This window comes from Sciurus carolinensis, chromosome 2 (genome assembly GCF_902686445.1).
Source record: "Sciurus carolinensis chromosome 2, mSciCar1.2, whole genome shotgun sequence".
Taxonomy (NCBI): Eukaryota; Metazoa; Chordata; class Mammalia; order Rodentia; family Sciuridae; genus Sciurus; species Sciurus carolinensis.
Genome location: NC_062214.1, coordinates 14,550,280 through 14,563,209, shown reverse-complemented (window position 1 = coordinate 14,563,209; position 12,930 = coordinate 14,550,280). Strand labels below are relative to the sequence as shown.

The 12,930-nt window shown below is 56.9% G+C and overlaps 2 protein-coding genes across 3 annotated transcripts in view; one reads left to right on the top strand and one right to left on the bottom strand.

Annotated features, from left to right (window-relative positions):
• The first annotated feature begins 2,536 nt into the window (after positions 1-2,536).
• Kcnk15 (potassium two pore domain channel subfamily K member 15) lies at positions 2,537-8,803 on the top strand. Its single transcript, XM_047542294.1, has 2 exons — positions 2,537-2,928; positions 6,678-8,803. The coding sequence occupies exons 1-2, from the start codon at positions 2,646-2,648 to the stop codon at positions 7,385-7,387; spliced, it is 993 nt and encodes a 330-aa protein (XP_047398250.1). The 5' UTR covers positions 2,537-2,645; the 3' UTR covers positions 7,388-8,803.
• Rims4 (regulating synaptic membrane exocytosis 4) overlaps positions 8,339-12,930 on the bottom strand; it is a 53,967-nt gene continuing 49,375 nt past the window's right edge. Inside the window, exons 6-7 of one of the 2 annotated variants that reach the window (XR_007107331.1) lie at positions 9,087-12,668; positions 8,339-8,987 (exon numbers count right to left, since the gene is read on the bottom strand). Coding sequence is in view for 1 of the 2 variants with exons in the window: in XM_047542295.1 (XP_047398251.1) it covers positions 12,450-12,668 (219 nt within the window). In the remaining variant the exon portion in view is untranslated. Of the gene's footprint in view, positions 12,669-12,930 lie in introns of both variants that reach the window. The other variant, XM_047542295.1, reaches the window with a different exon arrangement.

Sequence of the window (12,930 nt, the reverse complement as noted above, 5' to 3'; positions counted from 1 at the left end):
ACTGAACTATAGTTTAAGTATAAAAGTCAATCTCTTAAGATCTCAGTCAGCCTGCAGAATAAGTAGTTTGGAAAGGGGAAAGAAGAATGAGGTGGTTGGAGGGCTCCTGACATGAACCAGTGCTACTCCATGTTGGGTGCATGTTCACACGTTTCTGTTCAATGCCCACAGGAATTCTGTTAGGCAGCCATTCCCAGGGCCCCAGGATATGAAACCAAGGTTCAGAGAGGTACATTCACTTGATCAAGATGGAATGTAGGCCTCGCTCACCCTTCTTAACCACTGCTCCATCGTGGGTGGTCTTAGATGTGTCCATCGATCATTCTGGGCCTCCACTTCCTCTCCCTGACATGGGAATGGCAAGGCCTGGCTGACTCACAAACTTTCAGAAGGTGCTAGACTCAGATATGAAGTGACTGAAGGGTGCCTGGGGCTCACCTGGGGACTGGAATTACTTTTTTGTTGTTCTCAAAACTGACAACCTTGGTGCTCTGGAAGAAGAAACTCCAAGGCCTTCCTGAGGGGTCACAGTTGTGACGCTAGCACGACATGACAGAGGAAAATCACTAGGTCCCCTGATCCCCAAAGCCAGGAAGAAGGCAGAAACAAGAGACCTGAAGGGGGAGCTGGCGTTGCTGTTTTTGGTGGCTGTTCAGCTGACAATTTCCCAAGCTGAGAAACACACATACACAAACTCTAACCTCCTCTGCCTTAAAATAGAGCTGCTGAACCAAAAATGCCAAGCGTAGGGCAGAGTCACCTGCCTGGAAGGCAGACAGTTCCTCCCCTGGCCCCAATAATACCCACGCACAGCAGGTGCATTAGACAGCACCTCTCAGCTGTGTGTCACAGGACCCTTGCAGAGGAGGGGGAGTGTGGTGGCCCGGGCTCCCTAGCCCCTCTCCAGGTGAGGACAACAAGGTCCACAGAGCTGAGGGGGAGAGAGGGAGATGCCAGCAGCATCAGTCCAGACTAGTGTCGTGACCTCAGGAGACAGCCCCAAGTTCAAGTCCTGCCTCAGCTATGACCTGGCAGTGAGCACTTGGAAATTCTACCCAGCACCTGTGTTTCCTGGACCCTAAAGTGAGGGTTCCATGGTGATGTCTATGAAGATGTCCAGTTCAGAGGGGGCTCCCCAGCCTTAGCCTTGACCCTACTTCTGGAAACAGAATTCTTTATCTCTTCTCCACCACTACCCGGTAAAATTAGGTGGCTGCAGCAAACAAGGCCAAGAGTTGCGGGGAGAGGCTGAAGCCAGCTTGGGGACAGGTGGTGCATACTAAGACTGCAAGCAGAGACCTGGGGAGCTGGGAGCTCCCGATGGCTGCAGGGGAGGCTGCCCATGCTCTGCCTGGAGTCCCCGGCAGGCTCACCAGGACTCTGGGGGACTGGAGTGGGATCCTAGAGGAGTGGGGTCAGTGGAAAGCGCCTCTAACACTGAGTTGCTCAGGCCAAAGACCAGCGGCCACCTTGAGTCCTCTGGTTTCCCCTCTGTGTAACTCATCAGCAAGTCCTATTGCTCCAGGTATCAGAGTAACAGCCCCAAATCTCAGGAGCTCACACGACGGAGCAGAGGTTCAAAATGGGTGTTCCTGATGGTAGATGACCTTGTGATGTCTCTTTAGTGTTCGGCATTCAGCCTGCAGGTGGGGAAAGAGGGGAGTACTGTGGGGACAGAGCTTGAGGGGCCACACTTGGGAGTGGCATACATCCCTTCCTCCCATAGTCCATTGTCTACTGTCTGCAGCTTGGTCATGTGGACACTCCCAGACACCAGGAAGAGCGCGCAATGTGGCTGGCTGTAAGCCTCGCTCCGCTTGCTTAAGGTATTCCAGATCCGTCCAATTCTCTCCATTTCCGACGCAGTGTGCAAAGCCAGGCCGCCTTAGGAACCCATTTGGAGTACACGACCTCCCCAGCGGCCTCACTCTGCCACCGTCCCCCTTCCGCAAGGCAGCCCAATGCTCTTTTTTAAAAATGTGAATCAGATCATTGTGTGTGCGTGCTGCTTCTTGCAGCCTTTCCGTGGATTTCCGTCCTGCTGAAGAACAGACCCACATAAGACCCTGTTGACGTTTCCTGTCTCCCTTCTGTCCCCCACCCCACCCTGCACCCCAATTCTCTTGGCTCCAGCCACACGGGCTTCCCTGCTGCTCCTGGCTGCCAAGCCCGCCCCCTTCTGTTTTGAAGCAGAAACTTGCACTGGCTTCCTGGATTCTCCTGCAGTCACACCTGGGGGACATTCCTGACCCAGGCACATGTCCCCCAGGCACTGCTTTCCTCTTCATCTCACAGTCTAAGTGATCGTCGTGTCGGTTTGTTAGCCAACCCTGCTTACAGCTTTATTTCCACGGGGAATCTTGTTTGCACCAGTAGGTGCCAGGTAAATACCTGCCGGAAGATGGACTGGCGGGAGGAAAGCAGGCGTGGGTGGCTTGCCCAAGATCGCCGGGTGAGTTAGCGGCGGAGACCGGACTTCTGCAGACCTGGGCTGGGCCTCTGCTGGGCGGTCGGGTTTGCAGACGCCGTGCGCCGGCAGGTGCGGGAGGCGACGCGGGGGGCGGGGGCGCGGCGGGAGGGCGGGCCCCGCCCCTGCTGTCTGCCGGGACCCTGCGCGGCGGTCGTCGGGGCGCGGGGCGGGCGCCATGTGGACGGCCAGCGTGCGCACCGCGGCGCTCCTGCTCTGCATCCTGTGCTACCTGCTGGCGGGCGCCGCCGTCTTCGACGCGCTCGAGTCCGAGGCGGAGAGCGGCCGCCGGCGGCTGCTGGCCCAGAAGCGCGGCGAGTTCCGGAGGAAGTACGGCTTCTCCGCCGAGGACTACCGCGAGCTGGAGCGCCTGGCGCGGCAGGCCGAGCCGCACCGCGCCGGCCGCCAGTGGAGGTTCGCCGGCTCCTTCTACTTCGCCATCACCGTCATCACCACCATCGGTGAGCCGCCGGGCGCCACCCCTCCGCGCCGCTCGGTCCCAGCCCCCGGCGCCTCTGGGTTTCCATGCCACCTCCGTCCAGCAGAGTGACTTTGGACGGGTCCTTTAGGCTCGCCGAGCCTCTCTTGCCTCCTGCCGAGGAGGGCTGTCAGTCCACCAAGGCAGGACCCGAGGCGTCAGCGTTTGTTGAGAGGCTGCGCCCAGGGCTGGGGGACCAATTGGCCAGAGTTGCTTCCTTGCCCGTTGCATCACATCAGCCGTGTGACCTTAGACGAGTTGCTTAAGATCTCCGAGCCACATTTTTATTGATTAGCCCTACTCCGGTTTTATGGGGAGATTGTTATCAAGGAGATAATAGAAGCAGAAGGTTTTAGCACAGGGCCCGACACAGAAAGCACCACCAGGAAAAAAAAGGGGGGGGGGATCCTGCATTCTAATAATTATTCTGTTACTCCATGAGAACAGAGACCTCCTCTGTCTTAGTCACTGCTGTATGGCCCAGTGCGTAGCACATAATAGATGCTCAATAAATATTTGTTAAAGGGGTGACTAATTACCACAAACTTTGGATCTCACCCTAAGGGATCGGAACAGTTCTTTGAAGCATCTGGGCCACCAGCTGTTGCCATGAATACTGTCTGACTGGTACCTACTGAGCCTAAGCCTGGGGAAACGGCAAAGGAGAGAAGCAGGTGCTGCAAGTCTCCAAGCTTGGTGCCGGCCACTCCGCAGGCTCAGCTCAGGATATGCAGGCACCTCCTTGGGCTGGGAGCAGTAGCCTTGGAAGCCCCAGCCTTGGAGAGAGTTTCTCTGTACTGCTCTTGCAAGCAAATGGGAGCTGTGGGCTTAGCCGTGCAGTTCAGAGCACAACTTGTACAATTACGTGGAGTTTTGTGTTCCTTTCCACTGACACCCACCTTCTCAGGCAATTGATTGTACCTCTCTGAGCCCGGGTTTCGTCACAGGCAGAATGCAATTGTCCTACCTCACTCACTGGGTGGCTGTCTGGGTTAAGTGAGGTCAAGTGTGTAAAATACTTGGCACGTGCCTGAGGCTAAGGAGGCACTATTCATTAGTAATAATAATTCATTACATGTCAACTATGAGCCCAGCTCCCATTCAGCCCCTTAATCCCCTCCTGTCTACACGGGCACCACTGCTTCTCTATCTGGGTTCAGCCTGAGACCTTTCCTGTCCATGTGTCACTGTGGATGTCACCCCACCCACCTCTTCTGACCTTCCCTACATTCTTCGGAGGCTTCCCCAGATGGGTTTGTCATCCCTCCTGCCTGTACCCCTCTAACATGCATGTGGAGTCCTGGGAGAGTAACTGAGTGGAAATAGGTGCTTCCCTTTTTTGACCACGTGGGGGCGCCAACACCTGTTCTCTGGTCTGGTCTGCTTAAGCCAGCCTTGCAGAGAGCCAGGCACCAGAGCCCAGGAACCTGAGCTCTGTTTGGATAGAAGAAAGGCATTAAGAAGCCCTGGGGACAGTGACTTACAGCTCAGGTCCTGGGACCTTTGGACAGCTCCTTCCTTTGAGCATGGTTTCCTTATCTGTAAAATGGGGATAGTAATGTCATCTCATATGGTCACCAGGAAAGCTAAAGAAGATAATCCGTGTAGAGTACCAGTATGTTTCTCATGATTTGTTTCATTCTCTGCCCAAATCTGGCATAGCCTGGAGCAGGGGGAAACAGCATTTCCTGGTCTCTTATTCCTAAAGAGGCCCTCCTGTCTCCCTCTAGCATCCCCTTGATGCTAGATTTCAGTCAATAAATTCATGGAGCACATACCACAGTCTTGTCTTTGAGCCGGGCACTGGTGATGGGGGACATAGAGAAGTGACAGCCATGGTTCCTGCCCTCAAGGAACTCAAGTCTGATGATGGACAGAATCCCCCTTAAAGGGACAGAGCCAAACTGACAGGGCCATGCAGTAGCACAGGGAAATGCAGCCATGGTTCTTTAGATATATGTGTATGTTGTGCTGATGGTGTGAATGGTCTACATGCCCACAGCACGCACTGCACAGGGTACGAAAAGGCGTAGAATGAAAAGGAAAGTTCCCTGCTGCCCTGTCCCTTAACCCGTCACTTTCTCCCTCTGGAACAGATAGAGTCACCACTTTCTTGCGTATTCTTCAATCTATATTCTCTGCCGATATTCCTTTAAACAACACTGTCATAGAGACATTCTATCATACACAATTTTGTCTCGACTTTTTCACTTAATATATTTTGGTGATGTCTTAATGACAGTCCCTAAAGAGCTGTGTCATCTTTTTCATTGCAGATAGCAGGGTTTCTCAGTCTGTGAACTACTGACGTCTTGGCCTGGGTAGTTCTGTCGTGGGGGTGTCCTGTGCATTGCAAGATGTTAGTACCTGTGGCCTCTACCCTGGAGAGTCAGCAACACACAGACACCCCACCCCTGACCCCAGTCATGACAAAAATGTCTCTAGATATCGCCAAATGTCCCTTCAGGGGAAAAACCACTCTGGGCTGAGAAACACTACTGTGCGGCACTCCATTGTTTGGACCGCACCATGATGTATGCAACCAGGCCCCTACCGATGGGCACTTAGGTTGTTATTTTTGCTCTGACTGACAATGCTACATGACAACCCAGGGCATATGTCATTTTGCACACGTGTGAGGGCTAACTTCCTAACTGTAAAACCACACAGATCAGAAGGTTTGTGTGTTTTACACTTTGGCAGGAGGGGCTGATCTATTGGAAGAGACATATTCTATTGGAGAGATCCACCTGACTTCTCCCGGTTGAGGGACCCTTGAAAACTATTGCTTCTCTCTCTGGAAAGAGACACACACCCACTCATTTGGCATCAAGGGCATCCTGATCCAAGACTCAAGGAGGTCCTCTCCAGATCCCCTACAAGAATGAGGGGCCCAGTGAAGAAATCCTACACGAGATCCAAACAGGATCTGGTCAAGGAGTGTTTAGTGAGGGATGGTCAATGGCAGAGGCAGAGGTGGATCTGGAAAGGGAGGAGTGGGCTGGTGGAGAGAAGAGGCCGTCCAGGCAGGGAGAAACCATGAGAAGCAGCACGTGGAGGTGGGTCCTGCTGGTGGGGAAGCAATGGCGGAGCCAGAAAGTGGGCTGCCAGACCAGGGGTGAGGCAGGAGAGAGGTAGAGTCGCCAGATCAGGAAGGAGCTAGATGCCATGGGAGACTGGGCCTTTACCTGGTGGACACTAGCAGCCACAGAAGCCTTTGCCTGATTTGGTTTGGTTTCAAGGCACACTTACCCATAGTAAAACAGCACTTCTCAGAGCCGGGAAATTAGGAAATCACCACATTTCCCTCAGCCTGCAACTGCTTCATGCAGTTCTGCACTTAATTAGCCCCTCCTCCAGCTTCAGCCACTGGTAACCACAGATCTGTTCACTGTCCCCATAGCTGTGCCAATTCCGGAATGTCATTTCAGTGGAACAACGTGGCACCTAGCCTTTTGTTGCCCCAGTAACAGCAGGTTGTTCCTTTCACTGCCACAAAGACTTTATTGTTGGGATGTACCACAGGTTCCGTTCCCTGTGGGAGGGACATTTGGGTTGTTTAGTCTGGGGAGATTATGAATAACCACTCAAGGTCTTAAAGCCGGGGAATGGTCCACTTAGGTCTGGCGTCTGAAGATGCTCCGCGGGCTCTGGGATGGAGGGGACACCCAGGAGCAGGCTATGGTAGACGCAGCGGGCATTCACCACCCTCCCTCCGCTCTCCCCGCGCAGGGTACGGCCATGCGGCTCCAGGCACGGACTCGGGCAAAGTCTTCTGCATGTTCTACGCGCTCCTGGGCATCCCCCTGACGCTGGTCACCTTCCAGAGCCTGGGTGAGCGGCTGAACGCGCTGGTGCGGTGCCTCCTGCTGGGGGTCAAGCGCTGCCTGGGCCTGCGACGGCCGCACGTGTCCACCGAGAACATGGTGGTGGCAGGGCTGCTGGTGTGCGCCGCCACCCTGGCGCTCGGGGCCGCCACCTTCGCGCACTTCGAGGGCTGGTCCTTCTTCCACGCCTACTACTACTGCTTCATCACCCTCACCACCATCGGCTTTGGGGACTTTGTGGCGCTGCAGAGCGACGAGGCGCTGCAGAGGAAGCCGCCGTACGTAGCCTTCAGCTTCCTCTACATCCTGCTGGGGCTCACCGTCATCGGCGCCTTTCTCAACCTCGTGGTCCTGCGCTTCCTCGCAGCCAGCGCGGATGCGCCCCAGCGCGCTGCCCGCCGTGCCGGCCCGCTCCGCCGGGGGGCGCCCGAGAGCCGCGACCGCACCCGGCCGAGCCAAGCCACCGGCTCCGGGGGCTCCACCTGCCTCTCCCGCCGCATCCGGCAGCTGGAGAGGTGCGCCCGCGACAATCTGGGCTTCTCGCCCCCCTCGAGCCCTGTGGCCGTGTGCAGCAGCAGGGCAGACAGGCCCCGGGTCCAGCGGAAGTCCATCTGACAGCCCTGCCCAGGCAGGGGTCAGACCTGCATCTGGTTGGGAGCATCTGGCTTCGCCTGCCAGAGCACTCGCCCCCAGGGATTGGAGAGGAGTGAGGCCTTGAGGTGGTCTTTTGCCACAAGCGGCCCCTCATTACCTTCTTGAGGTTCATCCCTTCCCGCCCCTCCAAAAATATCTTCATGCTGCATCATAAGCACAAGCTAGTCTGTAGTCGCTCTGTAGGTGCAAATCCTAGTCCAAAATGCTTCAGGAAGGCGTGGCCACATTAGCACCTAGGAGAGGCCTTGCACAGGACCCCTTTACCAGCTGACCCTTCGGAGGGGGGACATGGCAACGTGTGTTGTGAAGAGGTGTTGTTGCCTGTTGCCGGGGAATGCAGGAAAACATAAAACTTTCAGCATGGGAAGCCTATCCTGGAAGCCAGGTGCTCAAGCTAGGAGCATGGAGAACAGATGCATGGAAGGAACCTCCCCAGGGGTCATTTTTTTGCACAATTTAAATTTCTCTCTCTTCATCCAGCATGTACAGTGGAATTGCTCACGCTTGAATGATCACCCCACCCCATGAAGTTGATACTTTGCCCCTAGCCGGCACCACTTCCAGATAAAGATCTTGGCAACAGCCCCTGTGTCACTAGGACCACCTGGAGGCAGCCCAGTCCTGTGGGATGAACTTTATTCTGGGTCCTGTCAATCACCAGCATTGTGACTTTGGGAATCTCATTTCTTCCTTGGGCCTCAGTTTCTGCATCAGTAAGACTGGGTGCACTCAGAATCCTGCTCCCTCCTGTGCAGCTCCAGTGGAGCTTCCTGGGACAGGTCTCTGCCCCACAAGGGGATTAACAAAGACTCTGGTGGCGCATGCCAGCATCCCACAACATCAAGCCCCTTAGAACACCAACATCCCTTTATCCCTCCATAAAGAACCATCTCAATACAAACCAAGAGCAAGCCCAGTTAGAAAAGCCAAAAACTTTAATGTTAACATGAGCTACATGGTCATGAACACAATGCAATGTGACCCACTCCAACCCAGGGGCCCCAGAAACCCTCCCTCCCCAAAGGTCTGGGTGGCTCCTGCTCCTGGAGAGGGCATAAGGGAAAGGCGGGTGGGAGAGGCCCCAGCCTGAGGACCCAGGGTCCTGTTGTCCCACCACCCCCTGTAGGAGGCAGTTGTAGCGTGAAAGGGCTCAGAGGTGATGCCCGTGCCCCAGTTCCAGGCTCCACTCGGCCCTCACAGACGCTCTGGGTGAAATGGGCATCAATCGGCCCAGCTCTGGGGATCCTCTGCTGAGCTCCTGGGTGCAACCACTTTTCGTCCTCTGAGATGCTGCTCGACAGACATGGGCCCCCCCGGAGGGCAGAGGGAGCTGGTACAGGGGGAGGAGGAGGCTCCGTTGCCTTGGTCCAGCACAGCGCTGCTGCTCAATAAATAAACGCAGGTGACCTTGCCTGATGCAACAGCTGTGCCGGGGAGTGGGGCTCGGGGGGTTCTCAGCTCTGACGCACACCGGAGCTCCTGGTTAAGGGCCTGGCGGTGAATCAGGTGAAGTGCATAGCCACCCCTGAACTATGCGCCTGACCTCCTGGGGTAGAAGAGTCTGGAAGTGCGGGAGGATTGGGCGCTGGTCAGGCCTCAGCCACTCCCTCACAGCGGGACCTTCAGCAAGCGATTTCCTCCCCCAAGACCTCTGCCTTACCCTCTTGAAAATGGGGCCCACAACACAGGTCGCCCTCCACCAACTATCCAGGGCTCTTCTGGGAGGTCAAGGGTCCTGTGAACCTGCAAGTGTGGAGCACTTGAAGAAGCTGAAGAATGGGCAAGTCCCCCAGTGGCGGTTGCCTCTGCCCGACACCTGTGCCCCGGCAGAAGCTGGTGTTTCTAACTCTCCCTCCAGCCAGTCCTACAGAGGTTACGGCCCCGGACAGGGCCCCGCCCACACAGCCAAGCCTGATCAAATCCCCAGGCCCTGAGTCAGCTGGCAGCCCCCAGGAGGCCTGTCTCTTGGCAACCCTCTCCCCCAAACCCACACCCAGAAAAGATGCTGGCCCAGTAGACAGAGAAAGCAGGGATGTGAGCCAGGCCAAGGCTGGAACCGCGGGCCCAGCAGGCCCTGCACCAACACTCCCCCAGTGCAGGACGGAAGCACGAAGGAGGCCTGGTCCCGCCCTAGCGGCTGACTTGCTGAGGGGCCTTGGGCACGTCGTTCCTGCCTCTGGGCTTCAGCTGCCTAACCTCTTGTGTGGATCACAATTTGTCCTGCCCCCATTTGGGGGACCATTAGGCTCTGAGGAGAAGGAAAGGGAGTGTGGCATGTGGGAGCCCCTTCATCCTGGCCTGGCTCCAGCTCAGGCAGTTGGGAGGAGGAAGCCAAGTCTCCGGGTGCCACTGAGTGCCAGGTGACCCCAGGGTGGCTCCTCCCGTGCCAGGCTAGGTCTCCTCATCTAAAAAATGGAAATGGACTAAAGGTCCCAAAAGCCCTTCCCTTAGTATGAAAAGGCATTCTGGAGAAGGACGGTGGCGATGACATCCTCCATGGCAGCCCTGCCTGTGACCTCTGCCCAGAGATGGAGAAAAGAATTGTCCCCTAGAGACCCCAGCCCCAGAAAGGCTCTCGACTCCACCTTCTCTGCTCCTATTCAAATGGTGGGTGGAGTCTGAGTTGACAAAGGATCGGACAGCAGCGGACCAGCTGGGCTTGAAGGTTACCCAAAGCTAATGATGAAAATAGTCACTTCTCCTCCCCAAACCCCCTCCTTTGGTGAGGAGGGTGGTTCCCACACCCGATGGTCACAGCCCCTCCTAGTGGGGCACGTGCTCACAATGATGATACAAAGAAACAGGGCCCTAGCCCCCACCCCACCCTCCAGGAGGTGAGTGAGATTTCACAGAACGAACAAGAAAATCATTGGGGGGCCTCGCTGACCACCCCAGGGGGTATTATTGCTTTTGGAGCGCGCTCTTCTCTCTCTCCCCCCCCCCCCAAGGCTCCGCAGACACCCAAGGGAGGGCTGGGGGCGGGGGAACAAGTCAACATGAGCCCCCTCCCCCTCTGCTTGGGACTGCCAGGCTCGGTCCCATCTTTGAAGCGTGGCCCCTGAACAACCACAGCAATGATGGCTGGAGAGAGAAGCCTCTCTCCTCTCCTGGCTCAAAATATTCCAAATGGTGAATAATAAATGAACAGCAGAGAAATCACACTGTTTAAAAAAAAATGGGGGAGGGCTGATGGTGGGCCTTAGATGGGGGCCCATCCCAGCTGCTCCCGCCAGCCCCAGCCTCGGGAGTCGGCCCTGCAGATCCCGAGACCCTCCGAAGGCCTCCTCAACAGGAGGGGCCCCTGTTCTCCTTGCAGCGCAGCTAAGAAGTTCCATGGAGGCGATGGAACGCAACCAGAAGTTTACAGGACACCCCGGGCCTCACCAGGCTGAGGGACAGAGTTCCAAGTGCAAGCAATCCCTGCTGGAACCAGACGGCTTGGGTGTCCTCAGTGAAAAATGACACCCTCTAATGGAGCCAGGCCCTCTCTGCAAGGCTCGGTCACCCTCAGGAGTGCCTTATAAAGAAAATCAGTACCAAGGATAATAAATCGGAACGTTGAGTATAGTGGGCAGCTCAGCTACAACCCTACAGGAAGAGGAAGGAAGGGGAGGAGGAGGAGGAGCTGGCCTCTGGGCAACCGGGCTGCGCCAGCGAGGCGATGCCTCTCCCGGAATGTCCTTGGGTCTCCTCTCCACCCCAGGCCTGGGACTCTGCAAAGACTACCTCTGAGCTAAAAACAGGCCCCAGGGTGTGAACGCTAAGTCTACCCAGCTAACCTGGACTACGCCCTACCCAGCAGGGCCTCAGTGAAGAGGAGCGGCAGGCTGCCCGGGCCTCCTGGGGAGGTGGTGGAAATGTGCTTCTATAAAGAGGAGCCAGCCTGCGGGCTCCCACGGCCTCCCTGGCATGCGAAAGGGCTCCCGGGCCCAGCAGGGAAGCAGCCGCCCAGGCTCCTGGTTCTCAGCCTGGCAGCTCCCCACTCCTTCCCACCACCTTCCCTTGAGCCAAGATGATCAAGGTAACCAAGGGGCTCTGCCTTCAGTACAGGATGGTTGACTTAAAAAGACTAAAACAGGGGGGCTCTAATGCCACCCCAGACCTCTAACCTGGAGGCAGAGGGGCAAATAAGATGACCTTCAATCCATCTAACCAGAAGGGGTCTCCTACTGGAAAACCCTTGCCTTGACACCGCTGGTCCCAATCGCAGCTTCCCCAACCCCTCCGATCCAGCATCCCCCAAATGCTGAGATGGTGGTCTCCCTGGGCAGGGGGTTCTGGAAACTCGGGGTCCCACAGCACTTCTACCAAAACACAGGTGACCATGTTCTTCCAGTCCACCAACAGTTCCCAGACTAGCCTGTGGCAGTGCCACAGAGCGCTCCTTCCGTCCCTCTGGACCTCCAATCCTAGAGCCACCAGAAGAGGGGCAGGCAGGAGGGGATGGACAGATGGACTCGGACAGCTGCGGCAAAGCTCCTTCCACGGGCAGGCAGAGGGAGGCCCGAGCTCCTCTTCAAGTGGGGCTCGGCCCCAGGAGCTGGCTCCGGATCCTTGCAAAGCTGCCCGGTCGGCTCTGGGGCAGGGGTAACTGCCTGAACCCGGTGCCGCAGGAAAGACACTTGCTGGTAATTGGCACCATGGAGATGGCCGGCTGGGTTCTAGACTTGGCTCTGGGCAGCGAGCTTCCGAGGAGGCAAAAGGGGAAGAGGTGGGACAGTGTTTGGGCAGGTGGGGGGGTTTGCTCTGCCCCCTCAGTCTTCTTCCGACTGCAGCCACGTCCACCAGGTCAAGGCCAGCCAAGTCAAAAGTGCAGCCAACCCGCTGGGAGAGGGAAGGTCTCGGGGAAGGAGGCAAAGAAAGGGTGAGGAGGGGCCCGAGGGGGGCAGGTCTCCCCATTCAGCTTCCCCACTGTGGGGGAGAACCCCATCCTCCTCTGTTCAATATGCCCCTGGGCCTGGGGTCCCAGGTCAGGGCTGGGTGGTCTCCAGGCCATCTCGGGGAGCCCCTCCCCGTCCCGGCACTAAGATCGCTCGCCGCAGGGCCCCACGGTGCTCTCAAGGGACAACTGGGAGGCCTGCCGGAGCAGAGGGCCTGTGGCTGGGTCCACCATGGAGGAGGTGGGGAAGAGCTTGTACCAGCCCACGGCCAGGGTGGTCAAGTCCAGCTCCTCCAGCAGCACGCGGGCCACACCCATGAACTGCTTCCGCTCCATCCGCCCGTAGTTCCCCCACACGATCACCTGCAGGGCGAGAGACACAGGGGTCTGAAGCCTGCCCAGGCTGCTGCGAACAAGAACCTGGGGCGCGCACACAGGGCCACGTGCAATGAAGGCTGGCTGCGTGGTCTTCCAAGTGTCTGAACAGGTCTTGGGCTCCACCTTCCCCACACCCTGCACAAAAGGGTCCAGTTTCACAGTTGTCTAAACTGAGGCTCAGAAGCAAAATCCTTTTCCTGAGTTTGCTCCATGAAGCCTTCACTGCTCCTCAGAGAGCTGATCGGGA